At 38.3% G+C, this 26,226-nt stretch overlaps 1 protein-coding gene across 2 annotated transcripts in view; it reads left to right on the forward strand.

Moving 5' to 3' along the window:
• Positions 1-26,226, forward strand: part of gdap2 (ganglioside induced differentiation associated protein 2) — a 54,881-nt gene that overhangs the window by 4,296 nt on the left and 24,359 nt on the right. For both annotated transcript variants that reach the window (XM_046053384.1, XM_046053385.1), the window contains exons 3-13: positions 1,987-2,126; positions 3,174-3,327; positions 4,314-4,402; positions 5,153-5,229; positions 6,240-6,399; positions 9,598-9,748; positions 10,418-10,494; positions 12,372-12,448; positions 12,986-13,125; positions 20,907-20,961; positions 21,878-22,021. In XM_046053384.1, the coding sequence (XP_045909340.1) occupies positions 1,987-2,126; positions 3,174-3,327; positions 4,314-4,402; positions 5,153-5,229; positions 6,240-6,399; positions 9,598-9,748; positions 10,418-10,494; positions 12,372-12,448; positions 12,986-13,125; positions 20,907-20,961; positions 21,878-22,021 (1,264 nt within the window). The remainder of the gene's footprint in view (positions 1-1,986; positions 2,127-3,173; positions 3,328-4,313; positions 4,403-5,152; positions 5,230-6,239; positions 6,400-9,597; positions 9,749-10,417; positions 10,495-12,371; positions 12,449-12,985; positions 13,126-20,906; positions 20,962-21,877; positions 22,022-26,226) is intronic.

The raw sequence follows: 26,226 nt of genomic DNA on the forward strand, positions 1-26,226 counted from the left end.
CCCCCCCCCCCCCCCCCACCCCAAAGTTTCCATTTAGTTTGTATCTTACACTCCTAATTGCTTTCATTCTTGCTCTCTTTTGGGCTCAGTCGGATACACAAGTTTAATTTAGATGTCAATAACACTAAACAAAATTGTCACTTCCAAATCCAAATCTGATCTAAACATATTGCACTGAAGCCAGAAATGTATAATGGTTTATAACTGTATGTTTGTTTGTTTGTTTGTTTGTTGGCTTTTAACATTTGTTTGAGGCTTATTTGTTGGTTCATATCTTTGACATTACAGAACGCCAATGATGTAGGCTGCTTCACAAGCACAAATACAAATACAGTTTAACATGGAGAGGGATTGTGGACGAGCTAAATGTAAATATCAGCAAATTTGGCAGGTTTTTACTAGACTTTAGTGGAGTCAGCAGTTCACTTGACAGTAGATAAGGATCGAAACCTAAAGGATTAATCTTCTTCAAATACCGTTGCTTTTCGTCGGTGGTGAGGTGTGCTCTTTTTTCGTGTGCAACATCATTCATTCTAACGTAGTAGAATGAAGTTCAGTTTTGGTAAAGAATATTAATTGTACAACAAATCCCAGTTATAAAGAAAGGTTACTAACTATGAGTGGGTGATATCACCATAACATTATATCATGATATTACAGGGTGTTTATGCAATTGTATTAATTTTATACAAATTATTAATTGTATTTTGATTTACTATATTATTAAAACAACTTGTCTTCCTGGTTGTCGTTTTCAGCTACTGTAGGTGGTTCTGCTTGAGATAAATAAGTTTCCTGTGTTGTTCCCTTTCACCATCTTCTGAAATCTTCTTACTGCTTACATTTTTACCATTGTTTGTTCTAGATCTCACTTTTTACCTCCAAACCAGTGCCTCACTGTCAAAGCCACTTTGCTTTTTAGAACCGGTTCCCACACAGCTGAGCTGGCAGCAACCTTAGGATCCCTTCCAGAGATTGTTTCTGCAGTTGAAGTCACGAAATAATAAGTTAACGTGTCACAATTGTTATTACATTAAAATTGATGAGACTATTATCATGAACATTTTGAAGGGGCACACCCCGTAACTCGAACATAAGCCGCATGCGAAGAATTTAGTTCATATGATGAATGGGGAAGTGATTGACTGGAATGGTTTTGTTGAACGCAGTTTATATCAATCTGATATATGATCTGTCTAATTACTTACTCTGCCGTTTTGCTTCTCAAGGATTTGTAACCTAAGGTCAGACAGGTGAAGATAAGACTCAGTAAAACAGGTTCTGTGAGGGTTTGTCTGCCAACAAGGTCTGTCAGTAACACTTAGTTTCTGCCAGCCTGGATGGCAGAAACTAACTGAAACAGAAACTCTGCCATCCAGGCTGTGACTATTTTTTTTATTAACCTGGATGATAATGAAATCAACAAAAACAAAAAACTTGGTACTGGAGGCTAAACTTGTCTTGTGAGCAAATGTTTTCAACATATGCTCAAGTAGTTCCTCGTAGTTCTTTCCAAACAAACCTGGAGGGCTTCAGAGTGAAGAAATAACTTAACTGAAGCAATAAGAAACAACATTTTGGCTAAATGGCGAAATACTTAAGGTTGTTTGGATAAATGTGTGCAGACTAATGGATAAATGTGTTTATCCACTCGATTAAACTTAAATGATCCATTGTGCTGATATTAGGGGATTCACTGCAATAAATAGGTAGTTATAAGAAAATAGCAAATGAAGTGTTTTAGACCGTGAGTACTAGAGAAACAAATCAATAAAGCAATTTGAGAATGCACAACAGCAGCAATACAACTTTAGGACCCTTAGACAAAAACATTATTTAGTGTCTTTGAGATTTTGAGTGAAATGAAATTTAAGAAATGGTTGTAATTTGTACCCAGATAACATGTTCATATGTGTTTTTGCCTAAATGTTTATGTACATATCATTCAAGTCTCTTTTGAAAGTAACTTTTTGCTTTTCTGTCCAGCCCTGGTGATGTCTGTCTGCTGAACTGCACCTCCATTGTGAACACCAGCAACGAGTCACTAAACGACAAGAACCCAGTGTCTGACAGCATCCATCAGCTGGCAGGGCCTGAGCTACGAGACGAGCTGCTCAAACTCAAAGGTAATGTGGAGCAGCGTTGGTCTGTAATAATATTACTTTTCCCAGTAACTAAGTAGTGTAACTAATTACTTTTCTAAAACGGTAATATTATTACTAGTTACTAAGGCAAGTAACGCTGCATTACTCGTTACTGAGGGAACAGGGAAGATGAGCTACAGCTAACAAGAAAAGTTTGATTTGAACTGATCAATGATGCTGCAGGCTCAAGAGGCAGAAGACATAAATGTCAGCAGGAGAACACAAAATACGAATATGAATTGATTGGTTGTTTTACAAAGACATAGCCAGGCACATGATGATCAACTGAATTTAATAAAGGAAAGGGCCGTAACTGCCATGGCTACTCTGATGTACAGCATATCATCTCGTAGAAAGAAAGGTTTTTCCTCTTACCTCCAGCGGTATCATTGCATCCAAAGAGTTTTGGTTTTATCTGCTAAGATTTTGAGATTTTGGTTTTTGAAGTTTCTGTTGCAGCACAAGAACAGTTTCTTTGTGGTGTTTAAAGCATTAAAAATTCAATGTAACAATGGGCCCCTGCGATGGATTGGCGACCTGTCCAGGGTGTACCCCGCCTTTCGCCCGATGTTGCAGGACAATGGGTACTCTAGATAATCCACATCCAACACATTGTGAACAACTTTCACTGGGACTATTTTCTACCAATGAAATAGCCCTACTTCTACTATCCAGAGTAACCAGCACAGTGTTTCTGGAAAGAGATGTTGCGGTTATAAATTATATTGCTATGAGCACCAAAAATCTGTCATTCACTAAAATGACATTGGGTCTGGTGACATTTTGCAAGTTTTAAAACCAAATATCTCAAAAGACACTGAACATATCTGCCCAGCTAGATACCAAATTTGTTCTTGTAATCTGTATAACTTGAAATTTTGAAAGTCATACATGAAAATTCTAATTTAAAGTAAAAAAATAAAAAACCCGTATTTTAAAAGCCATAAAAAACACATAAATAAAGATTTTGTCTCGCAATCAACTTTATACTAAACAGTAAATCAGTTTTATTTGCGTGCTTGTGTGCAGGATGTCGGACAGGGGAGGCAAAGCTGACCAAAGGCTTCAACCTGGCAGCGAGGTTCATCATCCACACGGTGGGACCAAAATACAAAGCCAAGTACAGGACGGCGGCGGAGAGCTCGCTGTACAGTTGCTATAGGAACATCATGCAGCTGGCCGCGTAAGGACCATCAAACCACCCAGTGATTCAATTAGTTAGCCAGCTGGTCTTGAACCAGGCGGTACTGATTTAATGAAAGACACGTATAAACACACAGCACTTCTCACGACTCATAATTGTGTTTTCACCCGGCAAAGCAGCATGTTATATAAGTGATGTGATATCCATTAATTTCTTGTAGAGTTCAGCTGTCATGACAGATTCTTGCTTCTCCCCCCCCCCATATATTAGTTTAATAAACAATATTTGTGCCTGACGGGTGCAAATAAACATGATTTTATGAAAGCCACTCAGAGCTCCCCAGTTCTTCTTAAAAAAATACATTTGATAGACTGCAGGAACAAACATCTCAAAAACACTGTTTGGAAAAAAGCTGCATCTGGGATTGATGGTAAAACTGGAAAGCTAGGTAAATATATCAACTCATTAAAGTTGTAACAATGTAAAAGGGCTGTTAGTCAGAAGTGAAAAATAAGGGATTTGCACATTTAAAACTTTGCAGCCTCTGCCTCAGACCACAACATAAAAGCCAGTGAATCCTATGATTATGATTTGTGATTTGTTATCTTGTATTTGCTTGACGAGATAGATGTTTTTGTTATATATTTTAGATTTCTGTTCCATTAGGCAGGTGTTTAATCTGCAGCACTGAATCTGGTTTACAAAGTGGCCACAGTAATAAAGTCTTCATGTGAGATGTTATGTTGAATAACAATATTTTTAATGCAGAAATATACAAGGTCCTGATAATGGTCTACCGTTAACAGATTACTGTTAAAATGTGAAGTACTTTATTCATTTGGTATGCAGTGGTATGTGTAGTGTAAGTGTAAAAGAAGGGTTGTGGGTGTGGGTGTGGGTGTGGGTGTGTGTGTGTGTGTGTGTGGGTTTGTGTGTGTGTGTGTGAGAGAGAGAAAGAAAGAGGAGTTGGTGTGTGTGGTAAATGTGGTGTACAGTGTGTGAGATTGTTGTTCTTGTTACTTCAGAGAGCAGTCAATGGCGTCTGTTGGCTTCTGTGTGGTGAGCACGACCAAAAGAGGTTACCCACTGGAGGATGCTACACACATTGCTCTCAGTAAGACACGCGCACACACACTCACACATGCAGCTTTTTATCAGTGCATTTAATACAACGGGTGTAAGAATTCATAGCGATAGCTCTGGAGAGCCTAACTGATGGTATTTGTTGTAAATTAAAACAATGTTATCTTGTTTTTTATATCATTTTTTAGATTTTATTTACTTTTAATATTTGTTTTTATTGTAAAAGCAGACACACACACATTTAATAATAACATACACTGCAATTCTTTTTTTGTTCAATTTTCGGAAGCACCCACATACATTACACATCCAAATGACCTAAACCACCTCTGCAGGTGATGCTTCGGGCCGCATAAACAATATGTTCAGTACACATATAGGTACTGCTTCCTCCAAAAGTTTCTGTATTTGCATGGAAACACCTGTCAGTAGGTAGGATTTAATACTAATACTGTTGTATTAGACTACATTAAGTAGTTTTGTAAATACATAGACACAGGTTTTTCTGCCAGTTTCCAAAGTATTGATAACTTGATCCACAGCGAAATACTAATTTTGATCATCAGTTAATTATTTATTCCACTTAAAACCATAAAAGGCAAACATTCAGTGGCATATTTGTCTTTAATGTGAGACTTTGCTGCTTTATATCTGGGAAAGTCTTTGGTGTTTTGGACCGTTGGATAAGCACAATAAGCAGTTTTGGGGGAATTGTCTGGGGCGTTTGGAACTTGACATTTTATCATTTAATTCTTTAATCCTTTAATCCCTGTGTTCATAGGAACAGTGCGCAGGTTCCTGGAGAATCATGGAAACCGTATAGAGACGGTGGTGTTCACAGTGACAGACACAGAGGAGGTTTGCATAACTTTTAGTCTGTGCCAATTCCCTTTAACTTCCTTCCACAGTAATAGTCACAGTTTGGGTAAGTGAAAAGTGTATTCAGAAAAAAACTTGAAATAAATGTTCGTTTGTGTCCAGATTAATCTTGCAGTGCAGGAAAGGTGGGTTTACCAATGTCTGCTGAACCTGCTGCGAAATTTTTTTTTTGTCATTTATTAATGTCAGTGTCATGATTTCTGGATAATGATGTTAAACAAAATATGAAGAAACACACCCACTATGTATGCACCACTCACATTTACACATTGTCGGGTGTTTGAGGGCACCTTCCTGATGATAAACATTGAAAGTTCTGAATTTGTAACTTAATGAGAAGCCCTCAAATGCACCACTTGTTTTGGTCACCCTTCTGAAGGACCCACTATCCTGGGTTGCATCCTTCAGACAAGGCAGCCCCTTACTTGGAACAGTGATAAAGAGTAACGGGTATTTTTCAACCTGTACTCTATTTTCGTGTCTGTGTGACTAATTGGGACAACATTATTTGGAATTGGTCCATTATTGAGCGAACTCGCTGAAGTCAGCAGCAGCGTGTCTGACAACATTATGGAAAGGATTCCTACAGAGACTTAAATCCTTTTTGTTTAACCAGAAACAGTCGCTGCATCCCTCTCATCAAAGCCACCAGACTCCCTTGACAAAAATAAAACGCATATGACATGTCATCAAACTTCATTTATAGCTGTTTCACTAATTTGTACAGATGTCGTAAAGTGACCATTGTGTAAAAAATGATGTTCAAACCCTGCTAACTTTCTCATCTCTGTAACTTGCCCAATCGTCGCATCAAAAGGGTGTGGTTGTCAAACTGTTGGTTTTAGAAAATTACAATTGTGGTTTTAATTGGGTTGAAGCACACGGACAGCTTTATAGTCTTGCTCAAGGCTAATTCAGAAAGTTAGCTGCTGGGTATCACAATAGACTGAACTGTGTGTGTGTGTGTGTGTGTGTGTGTGTTCTTTCAGCCGGTGTACAAGAAGTTATTGCCTCTATACTACCCTCGCTCTGAGGAAGAGGAGAAGGCCTCCCTGCCTCTCATCCCAGCTGACATTGGCAACTCTGAGGGTGAACCCGTCGTCCCCGAGAGACAGATCCGCATCGCCGAGAAACCAGGCACCCTGGAAGGTACTCAAGTTCAACACAACTCTTTCTTATGTGATGAAATGTTTCCTGGCATTAGAATGGACACGTAATGTGCTTCACTTTCACGACAGCAATCTATTTATAAGAGTAAGCATCATTTCTTGTGGTTGATGTTTAATTTTGGAATCAGACTATCTTCTTGCTTAAATAAGAAGTAGTCCAAGATCAATTGATGTGCCTTATGGCAGTCAGCAAAATATACACACACAGGCACGATTTAATATTTTATCCTCTCCATTTCTGTGCCTACTCATCTCACTGAAGAAAAGAGATTATTTGATGATTTTTCCCCTGTAGTTTAATTTTGACCTCAGACAGATGTTATTTCAGTTTGAGGTACTTCTAGGGATGGGTATCGCTACTCGATACTTTTAAGGTATCGACCAAAATAGCCCAGTATCAAGTAGTATTGAAAGTTCTCTAGTCAAATGAGCACTGCATCTATGAGGATGACCAAGTAATCTGATACAATTTCCCAATATTTTTAAAAGACAAAAGTGAAGAAAATAGATCTACTATGGTTTAAACAGGTGGCATTTTATGCAAAGGATTGAATGAAGTACTTTAAGGGTACTGGTTTTGGTACTGGTATCGTAAAATTTTAAACAATACCCAACCCTAGGTAGTTCAAAATTATCCAAGAAAGGGCACCGATTTTTATTGGTTTATTTAAGGTGAAGCTTTTCATGTTAACAAAGTTTATGTTTTCACCTCTTTTTAAGTCTAACTAAGTCAGCCTGTCAATTGACCAGTAAATCAAGTCAAAAAACCACAGTCAGGCCACCGACCGGCCATTTGGGCAACCAGTCAGTCATCCGTCCGATGCCACTCATTAACAAATATCTACAAAGATCGTGTCTGCACAAGGATTGAATTCTGTTGGGGACAATGAGTTTGAGCTCAGTCAGTCAGTATGCCAGTCAGAGGACATGGAAGAGCAGCATAGCACAATGTTTTGTAACCTGGTCAGTGGAACATCTGGCTGCCTGGACCCTATAGCCCACTAGTACCTTCATGCACTCGCACACACACCTACTTGTGCCGGCTCTCACTCATTCTGCGAGCCATGCCTTTCTGGAGGACTTATGTTTTCCACATCTGCATCTTACAAAGCGTTTTCAGTTGGTTACCAGCAGGCCTGACTAACACAGAGCAGGTGTTTCTTGGTTGTTTTCTTGGTCTGTTCTCACAAGTTATTTTAGGAAACGGTGTAATTAATTCTATGCAGCAGCAAGGACAGTGTTGCAAGTTGGGTTTTGAAATGAAACAAACTGATATGAGTTTGGGTAATGTAAGGTGGAGGGCAGGGAATACAAATTTGGCTGGGTTCAAATGTATTAATTAATGTACCATCAAAGTACAGAAAGTAAAAAAGAGAATTCTATGAAGTCACATTATATGAAGGCAAGGAAAGTTTATTTGTATAGCACATTTCAACAACAAGGTAATTGAAAGTGCTTTACATAAAACATAAAAGTAACAGGGAAATATATAAAAAAAAAAAAAAAAGTTTAAAAGCAACATAGGGAAATTGAAAAAATACACATTAAAAAAATAATAAAAGTTACAGTGCAGTGTAAAATATTTAATTAAAAGCAATGGTAAAAAGGAAAGTCTTCAGTCTTAATTTAAAAGAACTGATAGTTTCAGCAGACCTGCAGTTATCTGGGAGTTTGTTCCAGATATACGGAGGATCCATCAATGCAGGTTAAAAAGTCAAAGACATCAGGTATAAATTTGATTTCAGGTGAGGTGCAATTGGCAGCAAGTGACTATACTGACCACTTACTCTAAAAAGTTTGCACTAACGCTGATCACCTGCACTAAATATATCTGTTACTTTAGAGCACTTGGTTGCAGCCTGCCAAAGGTGTTCTTTCCTTTTAATTCAGTATTTTTGGCACTGCTGCTTTCCTCTCGTTATTTTCTCTTCAACCCGGTGTACAATAGTGCCAACTCTGCCAGACAGACTGTTAAGACTTTAGATTAAGGTAGGATAATATCATTTTGGGAGGGGGCACTCATTTATTCCCCTACTGTAGACTTGATCTGGCCATCAACAAAGTGAGTATGTGTGTGTTTGTGTTTACTCAACTTCATTAGTTCAGTCTACATAGGAATCAGCCCACAGTTATCATCCCAGAACAATACCACCCCACCATTGTTTCTTCCGAACCTCCCAACTATCCACCACTGTCTCCCATGATGCTCTGACTTTTTTCTTGCCTTCTTTTCTCCTTAATGTGAGGGGGGTTAAGGGAGGTTACATGCAACAAAAGGAAGGACTCAAACTGGAAATGTTGCCACGTCACGTTCAGCTTCTTTAACACATTGGCCAGCAGTCAGTCAGTCAATCATGCCAATACCAGAAACATGTAGAATTTATTTATATAGAGGTACACTGAAGCTGTCCTGGAGGCTCACTTTGGCCTAACAATGTTTAACTTTTATTTGTCATCCAAATTTTATTTGACTGAATAGTTTTTGGTGAAGTCATGCAGGAACTGAGAAAGGGCAAAGGCTTATATGACAGCATGTACAGTAGTTGGCTCTGTAGCATAGAAAAGAAGATATAAAAAAAGAACAAAGAGGGGAAACAGTCCAATGTCAGATGTTAGTGTGACGCTTCAAAGGGTTGAGATGTGGCTTTGAGGTGCTGATCCAAAGCAAGCAGGCCGTCTGCAAGTAAAACCCAATGACAACAGGCTGATGCATTCACACTGACTATTTGCAGATAAAATGCGTGGACATGCATATGACCATACATGTGGTTGTAGAAAAACAAGCAGAGGAACAGAATTGAACTTGAGCATAAATTGTGTATTATGAGTTTATGACCTCACTGCAGCTTTTTTTCAGAAACACATGCACAAATAATTTCACTCGTACATATAAATTAGGATCAAGGAAATGAAAAAACGACAGTCAAGCAAGCACATCAGATTTGCATCTGAAAAAATTCAAGCATACAGTATATCGTTTGGGGGAGAAATTATCACATCAAAGATCTAAATGAAGCCACATGCAGGAATATTTATTGTTTTTATAGTGTGTGTTGCAGGAGCACTAATGTGTTTCATTGAATATGCCATACATGCATATGCTGCCACTACCACAATGAATCCATTAAAGTTATTAAATTGAATAAGCAGCTATGATGTGTTTGTTTGTTTTGTGTAGATGATTCCGAAGAGGAGAGTCTGGAGTCAGATCTCGGTCAGGTGGGGAATCACGCTTTTGCCCGGATGGAGGGTGATGTGGACAAGCAGCGGAAACAGATCCTACAGGGCCAGTTGTCAGAGGCGGCCATGCATAAACAACACCAAAGGAAGTAAGTCCAACCAAATGCTAAAATCACTGGAAGCTACTAATATGATAATATACATTTCTCCAAGTGTCAGTTGGGATCAGTTGAGTTGTGCCCCATGAACGTTTGCATTAGCACTAGCAACATTAGCATTGACATTTCTGCCTTTATTCAGAGATTAGACACTAGGGGCAGACAGGATACTTAGGAAGAAATGTAACTAAGGACCCCAGCCATAATTGAACTGAGGACCACTAGGCCATAAGGATGCCTCCACTATATCAAGACCTTACAAAAACTGTGGGAAAACAAGGATGGCTTAAAAAAATCACAGCTGTAACTAAAGTTTGCAGAGCAGTATGTCATATAAGAAGTCGTAGCTTTAGTTTCTAAATGAAATAGTTTTGATTTATTTTATGATCACACTTGACCAACAAAATGATTTTATGTCCCTGCATGTCAGCTCTCACACATGATTTACTAACCCACAAGCAGCTTTCCTGCCTCAACGATTTACCAGAAACAGTCTTTTTATTTTTTGTTGTTACATAACAGTGATGTTTCTAGAAAGGCAACTGTGAGGAGTATTTTAGATACATGTCTAGCATATAATCCATTATATCTGCTGCATGCTGCAGCCACGTAACCTTGAACTTAATTTTTGCCATTTCTGTGCATGTCTTTGTCCTGCAGTTACAATCGCTGGCTGTGTCGGGCAAGAGCAGAGGATCTGTCAGATATCGCTGCACTGAAAGCCTTATATCAAACCGGTATGTGATAATATGTGTGTGTATGTGTGTGTGCGTGTGTAGACGCTTTCATTCAAAGCAACTTACATTTGGGGAACAACATAAAAGACATCTATGAGTAACAATAGATACTAGTAAGAGCAGCAGTGTTGGGTGATCCTTCATCTGGTGAAATGTTTTCTTTCATGTCATTGAACACAGAACTGGTCTTTGTTTGCAGGATTAGAAAAGACCAGAAAATCACGTACAACAACTCTGTCTCCTCTCTCAGCTGTTATAAGACCCAGTTGACAGTCATGACCAGTAGGAGGCGTTGTTGTTTTGCAGTTTAGCCCGATTGTTTTCTGATTTAGTCTTGGGGTTCATAGGACAAGTTGCCCATGAGCTCAGATTTAAAATGATATTTGAAAACTTCCACTTTGTCTAACCTTCTGTCTCAAACCAGGAAAATGTTTATACCCATATGAACTGACTGGCCCCACGTCCTTCTGATTTAAATTGTAATGATATTTAATTGAAATTATACCCAATAAATACCACAAAACTAATGTAAGGAGCAAATGCAGTGATGCTTTTCTGAAAGCTGATCTCAGTTTCACAAGCAGAACATTAGTTTTGTGTTTTGATATCAGGTGTGATGATTACCACTTTTTGTTCAAAATAGACCCATTGTTTTAAGCGTCTGTGTTAAAAGTTAAGTTTATTGTTCATTTCAGATATAAGTAATACAGGTGAAATTAAGTAATGTATCTTTAGAACCAGAGTATAAAACAGACAAAACTGTTTGACAAACACAAAGTGTAAAGCTGCAGCTGCCATGAGTATTTTCGAGTAAAGTAGACTATAGTAGGCTAAAAAGATAATATAAAAGCTATCATGACTGAATTTATGACTGAATACACTGGCAATACTGCTGTTTTTTTACATGAAGAAACTGTGTTTGTTGTTTTTCATGGTCATGCTAGGATTATTTTGCATTCAGGAAAAGGACAAATACAAAATCAAAAAACTGAAACTTCAGTACAGTAGACACAGAAAACATAAAAAGGTTTTAAACTAAACACAGCCCTCAGAATAAGTTCACATGCACAGAATACAAAAACAAAATCAAGAACATCACCAGATAAACATGTGATGGGGCTAAGCTGCTGTAATGCCGACCACTCCTCAGTGTTTTTCAAAGTAATGTTGTCACTTCCTTTGTGGGGACAGGTTTTGATTTGGAAGGGAGGCAGTACACAAAGGCCTAGAGAGGCAGAATGAGCTTTAACAGAAGAGCTAGAACAGCACAACTATAACTAGTATTTTGAAACACTTCAAAGTGAGATACTGAGGGGCTGTGTCATTAAATCTTTACAAATAAACTAGGGCTGCAACTTACGATTATTGTAATAATAATATATAGTGTAATATAGTGTTCACAAGTTCACAAGTTTTCAGAGCCCAAGGTGACATCTTAAAATGCCTTGTTTTGTCCAACTAACTGCCCAAAACCCAAATGTTTAATTTACAAAACATAAAACTGTGAAAAGCAACAAACCTTCACATTTAAGATTCTATAACTAAAGAATGTTTAGTTATTTCTCTTTTTCTAAATGATTTAAATAAATGATTATTACAGTTGTGACTGTCATATGACTCTATTAACTGACTAACTGTTTCAGCTTTAAAACACTGCTTGGCCTTTTCCTGGAAAATTAACATTTGATTTGTGAAAATTAAAAGAGAGCAGTGAAAACGATGATCATGGTTGAACAGAAAAATGTAATAGTAACACACTCTTTGCTGAATTGAGAGATGATCTTTGGGCCTGTTAGTGCTGAAACATTGCAGCAATTCTGTCTGTTTTAAATCTGAACATGTGTGTTTGACCCTTTTAATATCGTGTGTGTGTCCAGGTGTGGATATGTGCGGCAGAACAGTGATGGTTTTGGTTGGTCGAAACATCCCAGTGACCCTTATCGACATCGAAAAGGTAACAAAATAATTTTTCAAAATAAAATATCTTTATTGACATTACAGTCAATTGACTACATCAGTGTATCTGTGAGCGCATGTTTATTTTTATATTAATCATAAATAACAAGTTGTGTGTTTGTGCTTAAAATCATGTTTGCATGTGTTTTGTGTGCATGTGCCTCTGTTTCAGTAGATGCGTCTTTGTGCGTGTTTGAGCACTTACGCAAACGTATGTTGTTTATGTGCACATGTTTCTATTCCTCAATACCTATTGCACACGAATATTGTAGACCTATTCAAAACGTATTTTATCGTGCCTTAAAATTTACCACCACTTACCAAAATTACTAAAACTTGTATTAAAACAAAATAAAACTTGAGTTTGGAAAAAATAAAAATAAACGCACAAGTAACCAAAAAGCGACTTTACCTGCTATTAAACCAAGTGATGCTCAACTGCAATTCAAAAAATTTAAAACTGTAAAAGACTAAATAGAAAACTGCATGCAAAAGTGCATGCACGCTGATGTAGTCTGTGTTTGTGTGTGTGCAGGCCCTGCTGTACTTCATCCATGTGATGGACCACATCACAGTGAAGGAATATGTGATGGTTTACTTCCACACACTGACCGGCGAGCACAACCACCTGGACTCCGGCTTTCTCAAGAATCTCTACGACATTGTCGACACCAAGTTAGTCTGACATTTTACACTCACGCTTGTTAATCTAAGCCAGTAACTGCTATTCTGAGTAACTTCCTCTGTGACAGAGGTGGGTGAAAAGTCAAATGAACATGATCTAAACCTTACACCAAATGCATGCAATGATATGTTGCATTTTGTAGATGGACGTCATTTTGTAATAATATTTTTACATTTTGCAGTTGTCGGACTCCTTATATTGTATCAAAGCACCTCATATGTTAAATGTGATTACTTTGAAGTCAAAAAGAAGGGTAATTCAGTTAGACACCAGCTTAGCTTCCATTGTTTGAGGCTTTCTCCTCTCAGTTTTGTCTTCTCCCTCTCCCACAGACAATGATTTGAATAAGAAAACTGGAGTTGTCATTGCTTTGCCTCCCACCAAGGGCATAACTTTAATGTTCTGTAGTGTGCATTCTGGGTTTGCAGTCATTTGGCTAACTCCTTTGGCCAGCTATGTCTTTGCTTTTTAATAGCCAGAACTGCATATCAAACATAGAGCGTGAGGGTTTTTCTGCTAAGAAATTATAAAAAAAAGTCTTCAAAAGATCCTCCAGATGGAACAAAGGTCTGACAGGCTTTGACAGCTCCCTGGTGTTTTTGTTGTTTCTCTGTTTATAGTAATAACTATCTTAATAAAATGTAAAAGTGCAGTATGAGAATTGTCACCTGCCTTCTTAGTGTCAAATCTATAGCGGGATGTGATAATGTTTGCAAAACGAAGCATCTTCTGTGAGACCAGGCTGTCATTTGACCCTTGTTTGACCATTCATTTGGGTCTGTCTCAGTCCCCAACTGATTTTGCTGACTGCTGCAGTCGTACTGGAGTTCAGATACATTGTTCATGCTACAGTATTACACCGCCAAGGTTATATTGTTTAGACTTTAGGAAAGGCAAAACGGGCTGTGAAATGCATTTGTTTCACTGTTGGTTTTGGAAATCTGGCGGCCATATTTGGAACAGGAATCCCAAACTTGGAGCGCGTTCTCGGGATGATGTATTGGCTGTGATTAGCTTTAATCAGAGGGTTCAAAGTTTTGAAAGTGGATCCTTGTTCTGAACTAGCTCTGGATAGGCCTTTCATAGGAATAACTTATTCCTTACTTAGAAAACTAATCGTTACACATTATATTTGTTTGTGAAAGTGTCTATGTTGAAGAATGGGCCTTCAGCGGATCACTTCATCACTTCTCACTATGAAGAACTGCTGAAGAAAGTAGAAATTACAGAAGCAACAGCCAACTCACTTCACATTTACTCACTTTAAATTCACTCACACGCTATGTTGTCGTACCGTACCATATATTTGAAGATGAACTTAACAAATATTCCTACTTAAGAATGTGAGAAGAACGTGTGGATGATAATTTGTCACTGAGACAGATGCAGCCCAGATATCAGACCTGGATCTAAACCAATGATTTTATTGTGAAACTTCATAGATGTTATATTTTATTCAATATTCTGAAACACTCCTCACATACACAGCATTATCACATCAAATACTCTTCACATGTAGGCAAATGTTGCATCAGTACCAGCCTAACATTACATCTTTATTTGCAGCCTGCTGTGACGTTCACTGTTGATGAACATTGTCGTCAAGCTAAATAGGAGTCACATCCTCCAAATGAAAACCAGAATTGTTTACAGCTCCACTCTGCCATCATGCCATCAGAGTAGACCCACAGTTCTGTGTTATCTTTAAAATGATACTTCCAACACTCTCAGACCTGTTTTTTACACAGCCAATAATAATAATATACTGTAGCTTTAATAAAGCAAGTTAGGTTTAGTTTATAGCACCCTTTAACATCATCACGAAGGCATCTATAAAAATATAATATATTGTCATGGCTTTAGAAAAAATATGTATTTTTCTAACTTGGTAGCTACTAAAAGAAAAACGTAGAGAGAAACTCCAGGGCTCAATGGGTTAATTAAACGTTGGTAGTTCTAGTCTCTTTCTAGTTTCTAGTAACCACAACCAAACAAGCTTCCTGTGTCAGTGGGAAACTCCATGCAGTCATTATGCACCTTTCAACCCCCGTGTTGCTCTACTCATTACTGTTCTGAGGCTGGTCATCCAGTTGGTTTCACCGCACCTTTCTTAACCTTTATCTGGAAAAATTCAGTCAAGCTCTTAGCTCTTATACCAGACTTTGAAAATTAGGAACGTTCTCCTGGTGTTTGCCCATTCATAGACTCAACGGTGAGTATGAATAAAGACACCTTCATGCAGCTTCCCCCTTTCATCGGAACAGGGAAACCCCATTCAGTCATAAATAATAACCATGATTGCTTCAGTACACTTTGCTGATTCATCACACACAGAGTTGCAGCTCAGGGTTTAATGCTGATCACCTTAAAATATCAAGGTTATTTTAAGTTCTGCAAACCTTTAACCCTGGCTCATGAATGCCCTTGTTATAAGAAGACGGACTAATTAGACTGCAGTTCAGAATAGTTTGACAGCCACCGACCAGCTGATTTAAATGTTTAAAGCTGATGTTTTTGTTTATTTGTTCAGCTTTTGACTTAGATATTGCCCTTGGCCTGTCTGTAGGGGACAATTTTAGTAGTAAAAACACAGAACCTTTCTTCTAAAAGGTTTGTCATTCAGCAGTGAGCTAGGCTCTGTAGTTATCTATGATTTTGTAAGGAGTCATCTTTTTTCCTTTGTTCCATGATTGTATTTTTAAACAGTTTTTTCAGTGGATGGTTTACAGCAGGGATCAGCAAGTAAGTCTGGCATCGGGCCATATTTTTTAAAGTCATTAGATGGCGAGCCAGAACAGTCAATTTATCATTTATAATCCGCTGTTTACTGTGTGCCTGTTTAGCTCAGTCAGCAGTACACAGGACTCCCGTTCGAAGGGTTCTGTGTTGAATCACTACTTGTTGGTAGTGTTATTTTTCTCCATTTTCAACAAATTGATTATGAAGAGATCGTTTAACATGTTCACATTAAGCATTTTCATTATTTTGTTGTCAGTCACTTAAGAGGAAGTGATTATGTGAGTAACTTTTGCTGTCATGACTGTGATCATCGTTTCAGCATCATGCCTTGGCCCGCGGGCCGCCTATTGCCGACCACTGGTTTTACAGCATGGTGGGGCCAGGCAGTCTCAGTGGGAATCAAACCCTTTCCCCTGGTACCTTTTGTGTTTATTCTACAAGCAACACAAAAGGGCCAGCACAAAAAAGTTCCTTTTGTTTTTAAAACAGAGACCAGATTTAGGGATCATATTTCACATACAAACGAAACTTGTAAATGTTAATAAAGGCTCAACTTCTAATTCTGAAGCAATCTTTCTTAGTTTCACTTCTTAAGCTGATACTGGCTCTTTTGCCTTGGTGATGATCTAAACAGGGACTGGAACCACTAACCCTGGCCTGGCATGTCCAGCATGTCCAGCCCATCGACCCTATTGATTCGCTACAGATGCCTTTTGGCTGCAGGCAACCTAACCAGCAGCCTAAAGCCAAACATGAATACAAAAGTTTCCAAAACTGTCTGGCTAAGTGGGGAGATGTTTATTGCTTTCTTCAGGAGATAGATGAGCTTGTGATGTTGATCGTTATTTTTGTCAGAATCCATGTCATGATTTAGTATTCCGGATTCCCCTCTGAGTCAGTTTGTCAACTAAATGATCAAGTCAGATGCAGTCAGATGAACAGATGCAGCTTACCCCAGCCAGACCACCTCTGTGTGTGTGTGTGTTTGTGTGTGTGTGTGTGTGTCATTACAATGCAAACTGTTGCAAATGCGGCATGTTATTGTCAGTGTACTGCCATGAAATGAACTGCCAAGTCTCCACTACCAGTGCTGAGCAGATTATAGATTACACGTCTAAGTGTCAGTCACTGAAATCTGAAAATAATGGCTGACGTCACCCATTTGTTTGTGGACTACCATTTTGAAGCCTTGAGTTTGGCATTTTGTCCGTTGCCATCTCAGTTTTTTGGAACCAGAAGTAACCAAATTTGGACTAGAGGGTGGAGCTAGCTAGCTTGGTTTGTAAGGTGCATCTGTAATTCACTTTAAAGGTTCAGTGTGTAATATTTAGGAGGATCTATTGACAGTAATGCTATATAATATCCATAACTAAGTTTTCAGTGGCGTATAAAGACCTTAAAAAATTAACTGTTGTGTTTTTATTTCTTTAGAATGTGCCATTTAGGCCCTGGGTAGCAATAGGGGTCATCTGTGGCCTGCTCCAGATAAGTTAGGACGACCACCATTGCATTGGTGTAAGGAACACAGTGTATAGGTTCACTGTTGTGTGTTTCTGCATTATATTGTACGTTCATGTCATATTCTCTTTTCATATTTGTTGTGTGTTAATATGCCTGCTGCAGCACAAATTGTCCATTTGGGACAAATAATAAACTGATTGATTGATTTCTGTCTACATACAACGCTTGTCCTCATACATGGACATCACCATAATGCGGCGCCATGTTTCTACAGTAGCCAAAATGGACAAATGGGCGCAACATAGCGCGTTTTGTCACCACGTTGAATATGTACGAAGAAGAAGAAGAACAAGTAACGTTAGTTGTAGTAGTCAACTGGTTTATTAGAAGTAAGAAAAGAAAAGAAATTAGTACAAATGAAATAGCATATGTATAATTTAGCACAAACGCCAACAGAGCGTGTCGGCCACTGCACGCTTAGAAAGGGAGGGGGTGCACAGTGACTGATGGTGAATATTTTTTTTTCTTTTTTTCTTTATTGTAAAAAAAGGTATAAAGTGTACATGGAGCTTTGATTCATGTCAAATCATGTGTTGCATTTACATATTTTGCAAACATGGAATTTCTAATGTGGTTATAACGGTTAATTTGCTGTCCATGTAGAGTGAACTAGATGCATGTTGTTTATATGCTCTGATAATGCTAATCCAACACATCTTTGTAGTAGCGACCATGTTGATTTCACATTTCGACTCAGGAGCACATGAACACACGCCCTAAAGCATCTGTTTTATTTTCTAAGCATCTATTTAATTTACTAAATTAAAAACATTATGCTGTATCGAAGATGACTTAAAACTAGTAATTAATACCATAATCTCATTAGCAAAGTGTTTATTGAGGTAATAAATCAAGTGAGAAGTAGGGTAATGTTTTGTCATTAACTTCAACGCAATCAGACTTCTTTATGCAACCAGTAGAGTTGCCTCCTGCTGGACATTAGAAATAATGCAGGTTTGAGGCACTTACGCACTGGCTTCTCCTCTCAGACCCGGAGGTTGCCAGTTGGTTTAATGATCAGTTAGTACAGTTTAGGTTACTTCAGGTTTGTTGGCATCAGAGATTCACCCTGTGGCGCTGGGTATTTTATAGCTGCCACGGTTTCACTGTCACATGAAAATTAGGGACAGTGCCCTGCGACTGGCAGTAAGGACTGGTGGCTCCCATCTCCTTAAAACAAGGAAACTGAGAGTGTGCTACCAATTATAAGGTAATCACAGGCTTAACTGGCTTATACTGGTTTGGTGACCTCAGGATTGCATTTCTGCTTTTTGCCAATGATGTGGTTTTCATGCTTCATTGGACCGTGGCCTCCAGCACACACTGGGACGGTTTGCAGCTGAGGGTGAAGTGGTTGGAATGAGGGTCAGCACCTCCAGCTCTGAGTTCATGATACTTTGCCAGATAATAGTGGCTTGCTCCCTGTTGTTTGGGACTGAGTTGCTACCTCAAGTGAAGGATCTTGAGCTTTGTGGGGTCCTTTTTCAAGAGTGATGTTAAGGTATGTACAATTGACAGTCTGATTGATCTGTGGTTTTGGTTGCGTTGATCCAGACTGTCGCAGTAAAAAGAGCTTTGTCCAAAGGTAAATTTACCAGTCTGTTCCAATCCACACCTCTGGTCATGATCTCAGGGTATGAGATCATGGAGACAAATGACTAAAATGAGTTTCCTTTGCAGGCTGTTTGGGCTCACTCAGGGAAAAGTTTAGGACTTCAGTTAAGGTGATTCTGACATCTGATTAGTGTTTTGGTCAGTGTTACAGTACAATATTATTGTATGGCAGCTGTGGTGACACATTGTCCATTTGCACATCTGTCCAATCACAGCTATTGTCCAATACAGAATGTTAGAGCCATTTGCAGAGAACTACAGATATCGACAATGAAAATAATTGGGATATTTGGGAATATATTGTCTACAAAACTATCTGATGTGTGTGCGGTGCTTAAAGAAAAGGCCAGGAGGAAATCCATGGGAACCCTACTGTTACTTACTATTTGCAATATCCTGTTGAGAACCAAAATGCTGGACTAATATTTCAAATCGTGACATCATAATGGCACCAAATGGGAAGTTAGGGAAGTGGTAAACCTCAAATAATTTGAATTAATCCTCTGGGGACCATGACATGTCTTTAACAATGTTAATGACAAGCCATGCAAAAGTGCAGTTAAAAATATCCCCTCCAGTGGACAAAGTCTTTAATCATCAGTTGAGTCAATATTGCACTGTGAACTGATTGTTGGATACTCTGATAGTGTTGCCATTAAACCCTGAGTGTAGAGTTTGCTTATTTAATAACTGAGTGTTTACAGAATGGGTGGTTTGATCAAATTCTGTAATAAGTGAAATTATTTTCTTCCTGTGGCAGATACAGAGCTACACCTGTGAGGTTGATCAGGATAGACATTGTTTCTCTCATTAAGGGTGTCACTTGGCCCAAAATATGTTTAATTTGTATGTGTACACTCTCTAAAATATGTCAGAATTACTAAATAGGGCCATGAATTTGTCATCTCTCTAATAATCCATGATATTTTCATAGAAATAAATGTCAGTTTTGCTTTTCTTTAACTAAATGATGTGACACAGCCATGATTCATCTTGTACCAACTAATACATAGTTACAGTTTTTAAAGTAATGTAATGTAAAAATAATGTAATGTAAAAAAGTTGGTGGACTATTTCTAGCTGCGAAATAGCACGTCTTGCTCTAGTGAGTATTTAGGGCAGCAGGACTGTGTGTGGGATTACCTAAAATAAGCCACATCGCCCACATTCATAGTTATAAAGAAACACTGACTCACTGATGTGTTTTTAATAGTTTTTGGACAATAATGTAGCTCTATGAGAAGAATAAGATACTGTATGAATATCAAGGTCTGGCTGCAATATTTGTTAAGGATCAATTCTTTGTTGGATTTGTTGAGAAGAAAAAATTTAATTTACGTAAAAATAAAGTTAACATTCACGGTGTCTCATCTGGAAATGGATGTGTTATAACATTTTTCATTTAGCTTGGAATAGACATAAGATTTGGATAATTAGCATTATCATTATTGTTGAACAGACGAGAAAAGTTACATGCACATACTGAAAGTCAAACTACCCTTCTGTGAATGCATTCTCCACCCAATTAAATAATAATAAACCGTATAAAGAGTTGTTTTGACAAGTACAGTCTCCAGACACTGCACATATATAAAGGCTGGTGTGCTGCATGAGACGCTGAAGGAGTGTGTGTGTATGTGGTAAATATTTCCATGCTGATTGATAGCTGGAGCTGATTGTCTGTGAAGTTTGCTTTGGGACAGCAACTCGAACCTTTGGCCACAAGGACAGTGACTTCACACACATCTTGTCTTCTCTTTCAACAGATTAATCCTCTGCACATCAAAGTCCTCCTTTTCACACAAGCTGTTTATCTTTCCCTTTGTGTTTAAGAAGTAGTGAGTCATTCCTTGCTGTAAAGTATTGTTGCTGATGTATTCTGTTTTCTGTATTGCAGGTTTAAAAAGAATTTAAAGGCCTTCTACTTTGTACATCCAACATTTCGCTCTAAGGTAAGATTGTATTGAAATTACCGATATTTGCAGTCTCGACAGAGCCTACTGTAAATTTGGGCCTAGATCTTAGATCCAGTCATTACATAGATTTCTGTACTGTACTGAAATTGTAGTAGCAGTCATTGTTGTTATAGAAGTATTATTGTTCTATTTATTTAGTGGTTGATTGCATTTTTTCATTCATACATTTCAACTGAATTTGTCACTAAATGTTTCCGCTTATGAGGGTGTAAAGGCTCCCTTTTACTACATTTCAACCAATTTTACCAAATTTGGTAAAACATTTGGCTGACCTTAAAATAATTGTCATTCAGTTGATTTATGTAGTACTGGTTTACCATAACCTGCCATGACTCTCTTACAGTAAACAACAAAACACATCAGCCCTGCAAAATGTGCCTGCTATAACAACATGATCATTTAAAATAGCTCTGTGTTTATGTGTCTGCCTCACTTGAAATCTTTAGCAACTGTGTCCTTGGACAAAAGCCCTATGAAGTAGATGAGGTATTATCCAAACATCAGTGTGTTTGTCCATCAAACTGTATTTAGATGCTAATCCTGATCCAGATGCAAAACCAGAACATGTAAATATTTTACTATTTTTAAAACAACATCTAGAGAATTGTATAACCTTGGCAGAGATATGCCCTCTGAGTGCTTTCTGGTTTATATCTGGTTTCTTTGTTATTTACTGGAATTGCAGTAATTTTGGCTCCAATGGCCAATCTTCCTCTTGGGCATAATTAAAGGTTCATTAGACTTAATGTACTTCTGTTGTTTTCTTTAGAGAGTTGTGTGTCAGTTTTGTCTTTGTTATGGCAAGATTAATATATTGGAAACAAAATCAAGACAAAATGCCATCTATAGCTGATGAAGTGTTCTCTTTTGTCTTTTCGCTGGCTCATTCCAGGTGTCAACGTGGTTTTTCACCACCTTCAGTGTGTCGGGGATGAAGGACAAGGTTCGCTACCTGGACAACCTGCAGCAGCTCTTCACCTGCATCAAACCTGAGCAGATCGACATCCCTCCATTTGTCCTGGAGTATGACGCACGGGTAAGCATCATGGCACACAAATCCACAGAGAGATCGCACACATGGACGCTATTGCACATAATCTGTAGCCATCTATAACTATTTCACTCTTTTCAATGCCTCTAAAGTCTGTGACTCTCCGAGATACTTTCAAAACGCCACTGAGTAAATCCTGAAAGTTCTTGTTTTACACATGCATATAAAGTTGGGGCATTGCTTAAGATGAATCGCCTGTATTTTCTTAGCAGTGTCTTACTAAAACAACCAGACCAAGCCTTTAACCCCTGACTTTGTGTCTGTAAATGGTGCTGGAGCTTCATGTAGGTTGCTGAGGAAGATGCATCCTGCAACATTTTCAGTGTGTTATTATTATAATAATAATAATAATAATAATAATAATAATAATATAAAAAAAAATAATAATGATTTCTTTCGACACCAGTACATTAAAAATTGTAGAGACCGCAGGGTGATGTTGAAGTAAGTGGAGAATGGATCGGTTGATGGTGTTGAAGGCTGCAATGAGGTTGAGCATGATGAGGATGGTGATGTGGCCAGAGTCAGAGGAGAGGAGGTGGTCATTGGTGACTTTGAGGAGGGCTGTTTCAGGCTGTGTTGTGGGAGGAATCCAGATTGAAAGGGTTAAAAATGGTTGTTAGAGGTGTTGGGCAATGCTTCCCAGTCTACAACAGGCGGCATACACTTTAGCTTAGGATATGGATTGTCTTGAATACCCAACAAAATATCCAATTACTGTCTGCAAAACATCTTGAATTTGAAACAAACGATCCTGATTACCCGGTGTTTTAACTTGAAAAGGATGTATAGCAGATGTAGATCTCTGGAGCCAGATGTGTAAAACTCATTTGTGACTCTAATATAGGTTGAAGGATATTCGTCAGATAAAAGGGGAGTGATATGGCAGATCTACATCTGGCCCCTGATGTTTAAACCTATAGTCAGTGACTGACTTCCTAATATATATTTGAGTGTTTGTGTGCATCTCCCTTTTTGTATTTCCGATCAGTCTTGCCTTTGCAGGCGGCAAGCTGCGTTTTGAGTTACATACTGTGTAGCCTCACATCCGCTCCCCAGCTTATTGTGTTTTAATGGAAACCTAACCTCCCGCTAATCTCCCGTTTACTCGCAGTGTGTTTTATTCTGAGCACTATTCATCATCTGTTTTCAAAGGTAGAAAAACAGCACAGAGGGAATGAGAAAAAACAGTCTGTTTATTTATCTCCATTTGATGTTTCTCTTTTTGCTCATGTAAACCAGAGAAGGGAATATAATATAATATAATATAATTTAGGATCCAATGTTAAGATAATTAAATGAAGTCAAGGGTATCAATAGCTTTGATGTAACAAGACTCTGGTGCAGAAAAAGAGAGGTAACTGTACTTACCACAGCTTTATTCTTGTGCACTGACCTGTGAGAAAGTGTTGCAAGTCATTCTGAAGGAAAAGGGACTGAGGAAATGTTTAGATCCCAGACGTAGGCTTGAGACTGTTTTGAATTCAAACCAGACCTTTAACAGGAACTATGTCAAATTAGGACATCAGAAAGGTGGCGATTTATTGTTTGTGTTGGCTGATAAAAGGTATAAATATGTGTCCTTTCCTTTGTTGAATCTTGGATTGTGGATGAGGATTGAGGCGTATTCTGCCCAGTAGAAGAGTAACCTTATATCTTATATCATGTGTTGGATTCTTCTGTCAGGATTCACACAAGGTTCCATGAAATTACTTTGTTGTAACTTGAACTAGATGCCATTTAACATCAGAGGGGATTTCATTTGAATATTTATGAACGTTCACAAGTAGAGAAAGCTCCTCTATTTTGAACCATATATACACCTTCAGGGAAAGTTAGTTTGTCTAGTCTGTTACAGTTTATTCATACTGGGGGGAAAAAACTTGTACAACAGTCTTAGACCAGCCTCTTGGAAGTGAATCAATTTTAGTCACCTGGACTGCACATGGGCAACTGGAAATAATACTTCTGCAAACCAAAGTGCATATCCACATGTTGGAGCTGGCTTACTGCTGATAGTGTTAGTTAGCTTTAGGAAGAAGGTACACCTGCAGGTTTTATGTTTAATTCCCCATGTACCAGAGTAAAATATTAGTCTTACATTAAATTTTTGATATATAAATGTATTTTTGACACATACAAGGACAGAAAATTGCAACTCAGAGGAGGCATGTTTCATTTCATGGTGCCCAGTCATAGTTTTATGCTACATAGTTTATGTTACATAAACAAATGAACAGATTAGCTCCAGCTGTTCCAGCAACGAAATACTTATACTGCCATATTTACATAGATTTTTATAGTAACAGCTCTTGTGATATTCAAATAGGAGACACTGTAGAGACAAACTGAAATTACATATAGTATCAAACAGAGCAAATGTTTATAACCATTTTAAATACTCTGTTGGGTAGACCTGATTGACATTTTGTAAGAGCTTTATTCAAGTCCTGTAAACTATTTATTTAATATAAAATGTTATGTTAGGTATTGAATAACAATTAGTAAAGATTAGGTGTAAGATTAGAAAGGTCATACACTCACCTAAAGGATTATTAGGAACACCATACTAATACTGTGTTTGACCCCCTTTCGCCTTCAGAACTGCCTTAATTCTACGTGGCATTGATTCAACAAGCTGCTGAAAGCATTCTTTAGAAATGTTGGCCCATATTGATAGGATAGCATCTTGCAGTTGATGGAGATTTGTGGGATGCACATCCAGGGCACGAAGCTCCCGTTCCACCACATCCCAAAGATGCTCTATTGGGTTGAGATCTGGTGACTGTGGGGGCCATTTTAGTACAGTGAACTCATTGTCATGTTCAAGAAACCAATTTGAAATGATTCGAACTTTGTGACATGGTGCATTATCCTGCTGGAAGTAGCCATCAGAGGATGGGTACATGGTGGCCATAAAGGGATGGACATGGTCAGAAACAATGCTCAGGTAGGCCGTGGCATTTAAATGATGCCCAGATGCCCAGCAGATTGTGAAATACTCAGACCGGCCCGTCTGGCACCAACAACGATGCCACGCTCAAAATTGCTTAAATCACCTTTCTTTCCCATTCTGACATTCAGTTTGGAGTTCAGGAGATTGTCTTGACCTAAATGCATTGAAGCAACTGCCATGTGATTGGTTGATTAGATAATTGCATTAATGAGAAATTGAACGGGTGTTCCCAATAATCCTTTAGGTGAGTGTATTTAGGTTAGACTGCAGTGGTTATACTATTAAAATTAGCCATAGTAATGTTGTTAGCAGTGATTTTACCAGTAAAGCTAGCAGGATCCTGGTCTGACCTCTACTATGGAAAAGATATAAATATAACTATAAATTCATAGTAAAACTAGCAGAAGATATAATAACCAGAGCTTTTGATTCTGATATACAGTGCTGTCAGAAATTGCTAGCAGAGTAATGTGTTTTTCATATTTTTTGGCTCAATAGTCAAAGCATTGGACATCAGTGGTTAGAGTGCAGTATTTAAGGTTGTTAATATCCAGTGTAGGACTTGTAGCTCTCTTGGGGGTTTGTATAAAAAGCACTACAGTCCCTACAGTGTTCATCTGAGACGGATGCCAACACCATCAAATTAAAGCTGACAGCCAGTTCTTAAACCTCACAATCACTAGTAATAGTAATAAGTAATAATACGTGTTATGGTCACATGTTTCTCCCTCTCTCTGTCTCAGTCTGGAGAAACTACTCTCACTGTCAGTTTGTCAGTGTTCTCTATGGCTTCACTTACTCATCAGGAACATATTCTTTGGTAAACCTCAGTCTCCTGCAGGGAATTTAACAGTTTGCGAACACTATTGGCTGGCCTCCTCTTAGGCTGTAGTACAGGGTATTTCCCCTTTTCAGCTCTGCAGCTAGCCAGTGAACTGGGCAACAACATTCACATCAACACCTGTGTGTTGTTGTTACCCAAAAATAGTTTGCTCTGCTGGGCTGAATTACAGTGCTAGTTGAATCCAGGAAATATTATTTATATATATATTATTATTCTTGTTCACTAAAAATGTAGCCTGTTAGAAGGAACACACCACATGAGACACAGGCTGTGTGAGCACAGTGATTAACCTAAAGAGAATTAATCACCTGAATCTGCAGCTCCCCTTAGCTTTACGGAGCTTTTTAACGAGTTTCAGCTCTTTGTTTAGCTGTCTAACTTCACTGTTTT

This window comes from Micropterus dolomieu, linkage group LG07 (genome assembly GCF_021292245.1).
Source record: "Micropterus dolomieu isolate WLL.071019.BEF.003 ecotype Adirondacks linkage group LG07, ASM2129224v1, whole genome shotgun sequence".
Classification (NCBI taxonomy): Eukaryota; Metazoa; Chordata; class Actinopteri; order Centrarchiformes; family Centrarchidae; genus Micropterus; species Micropterus dolomieu.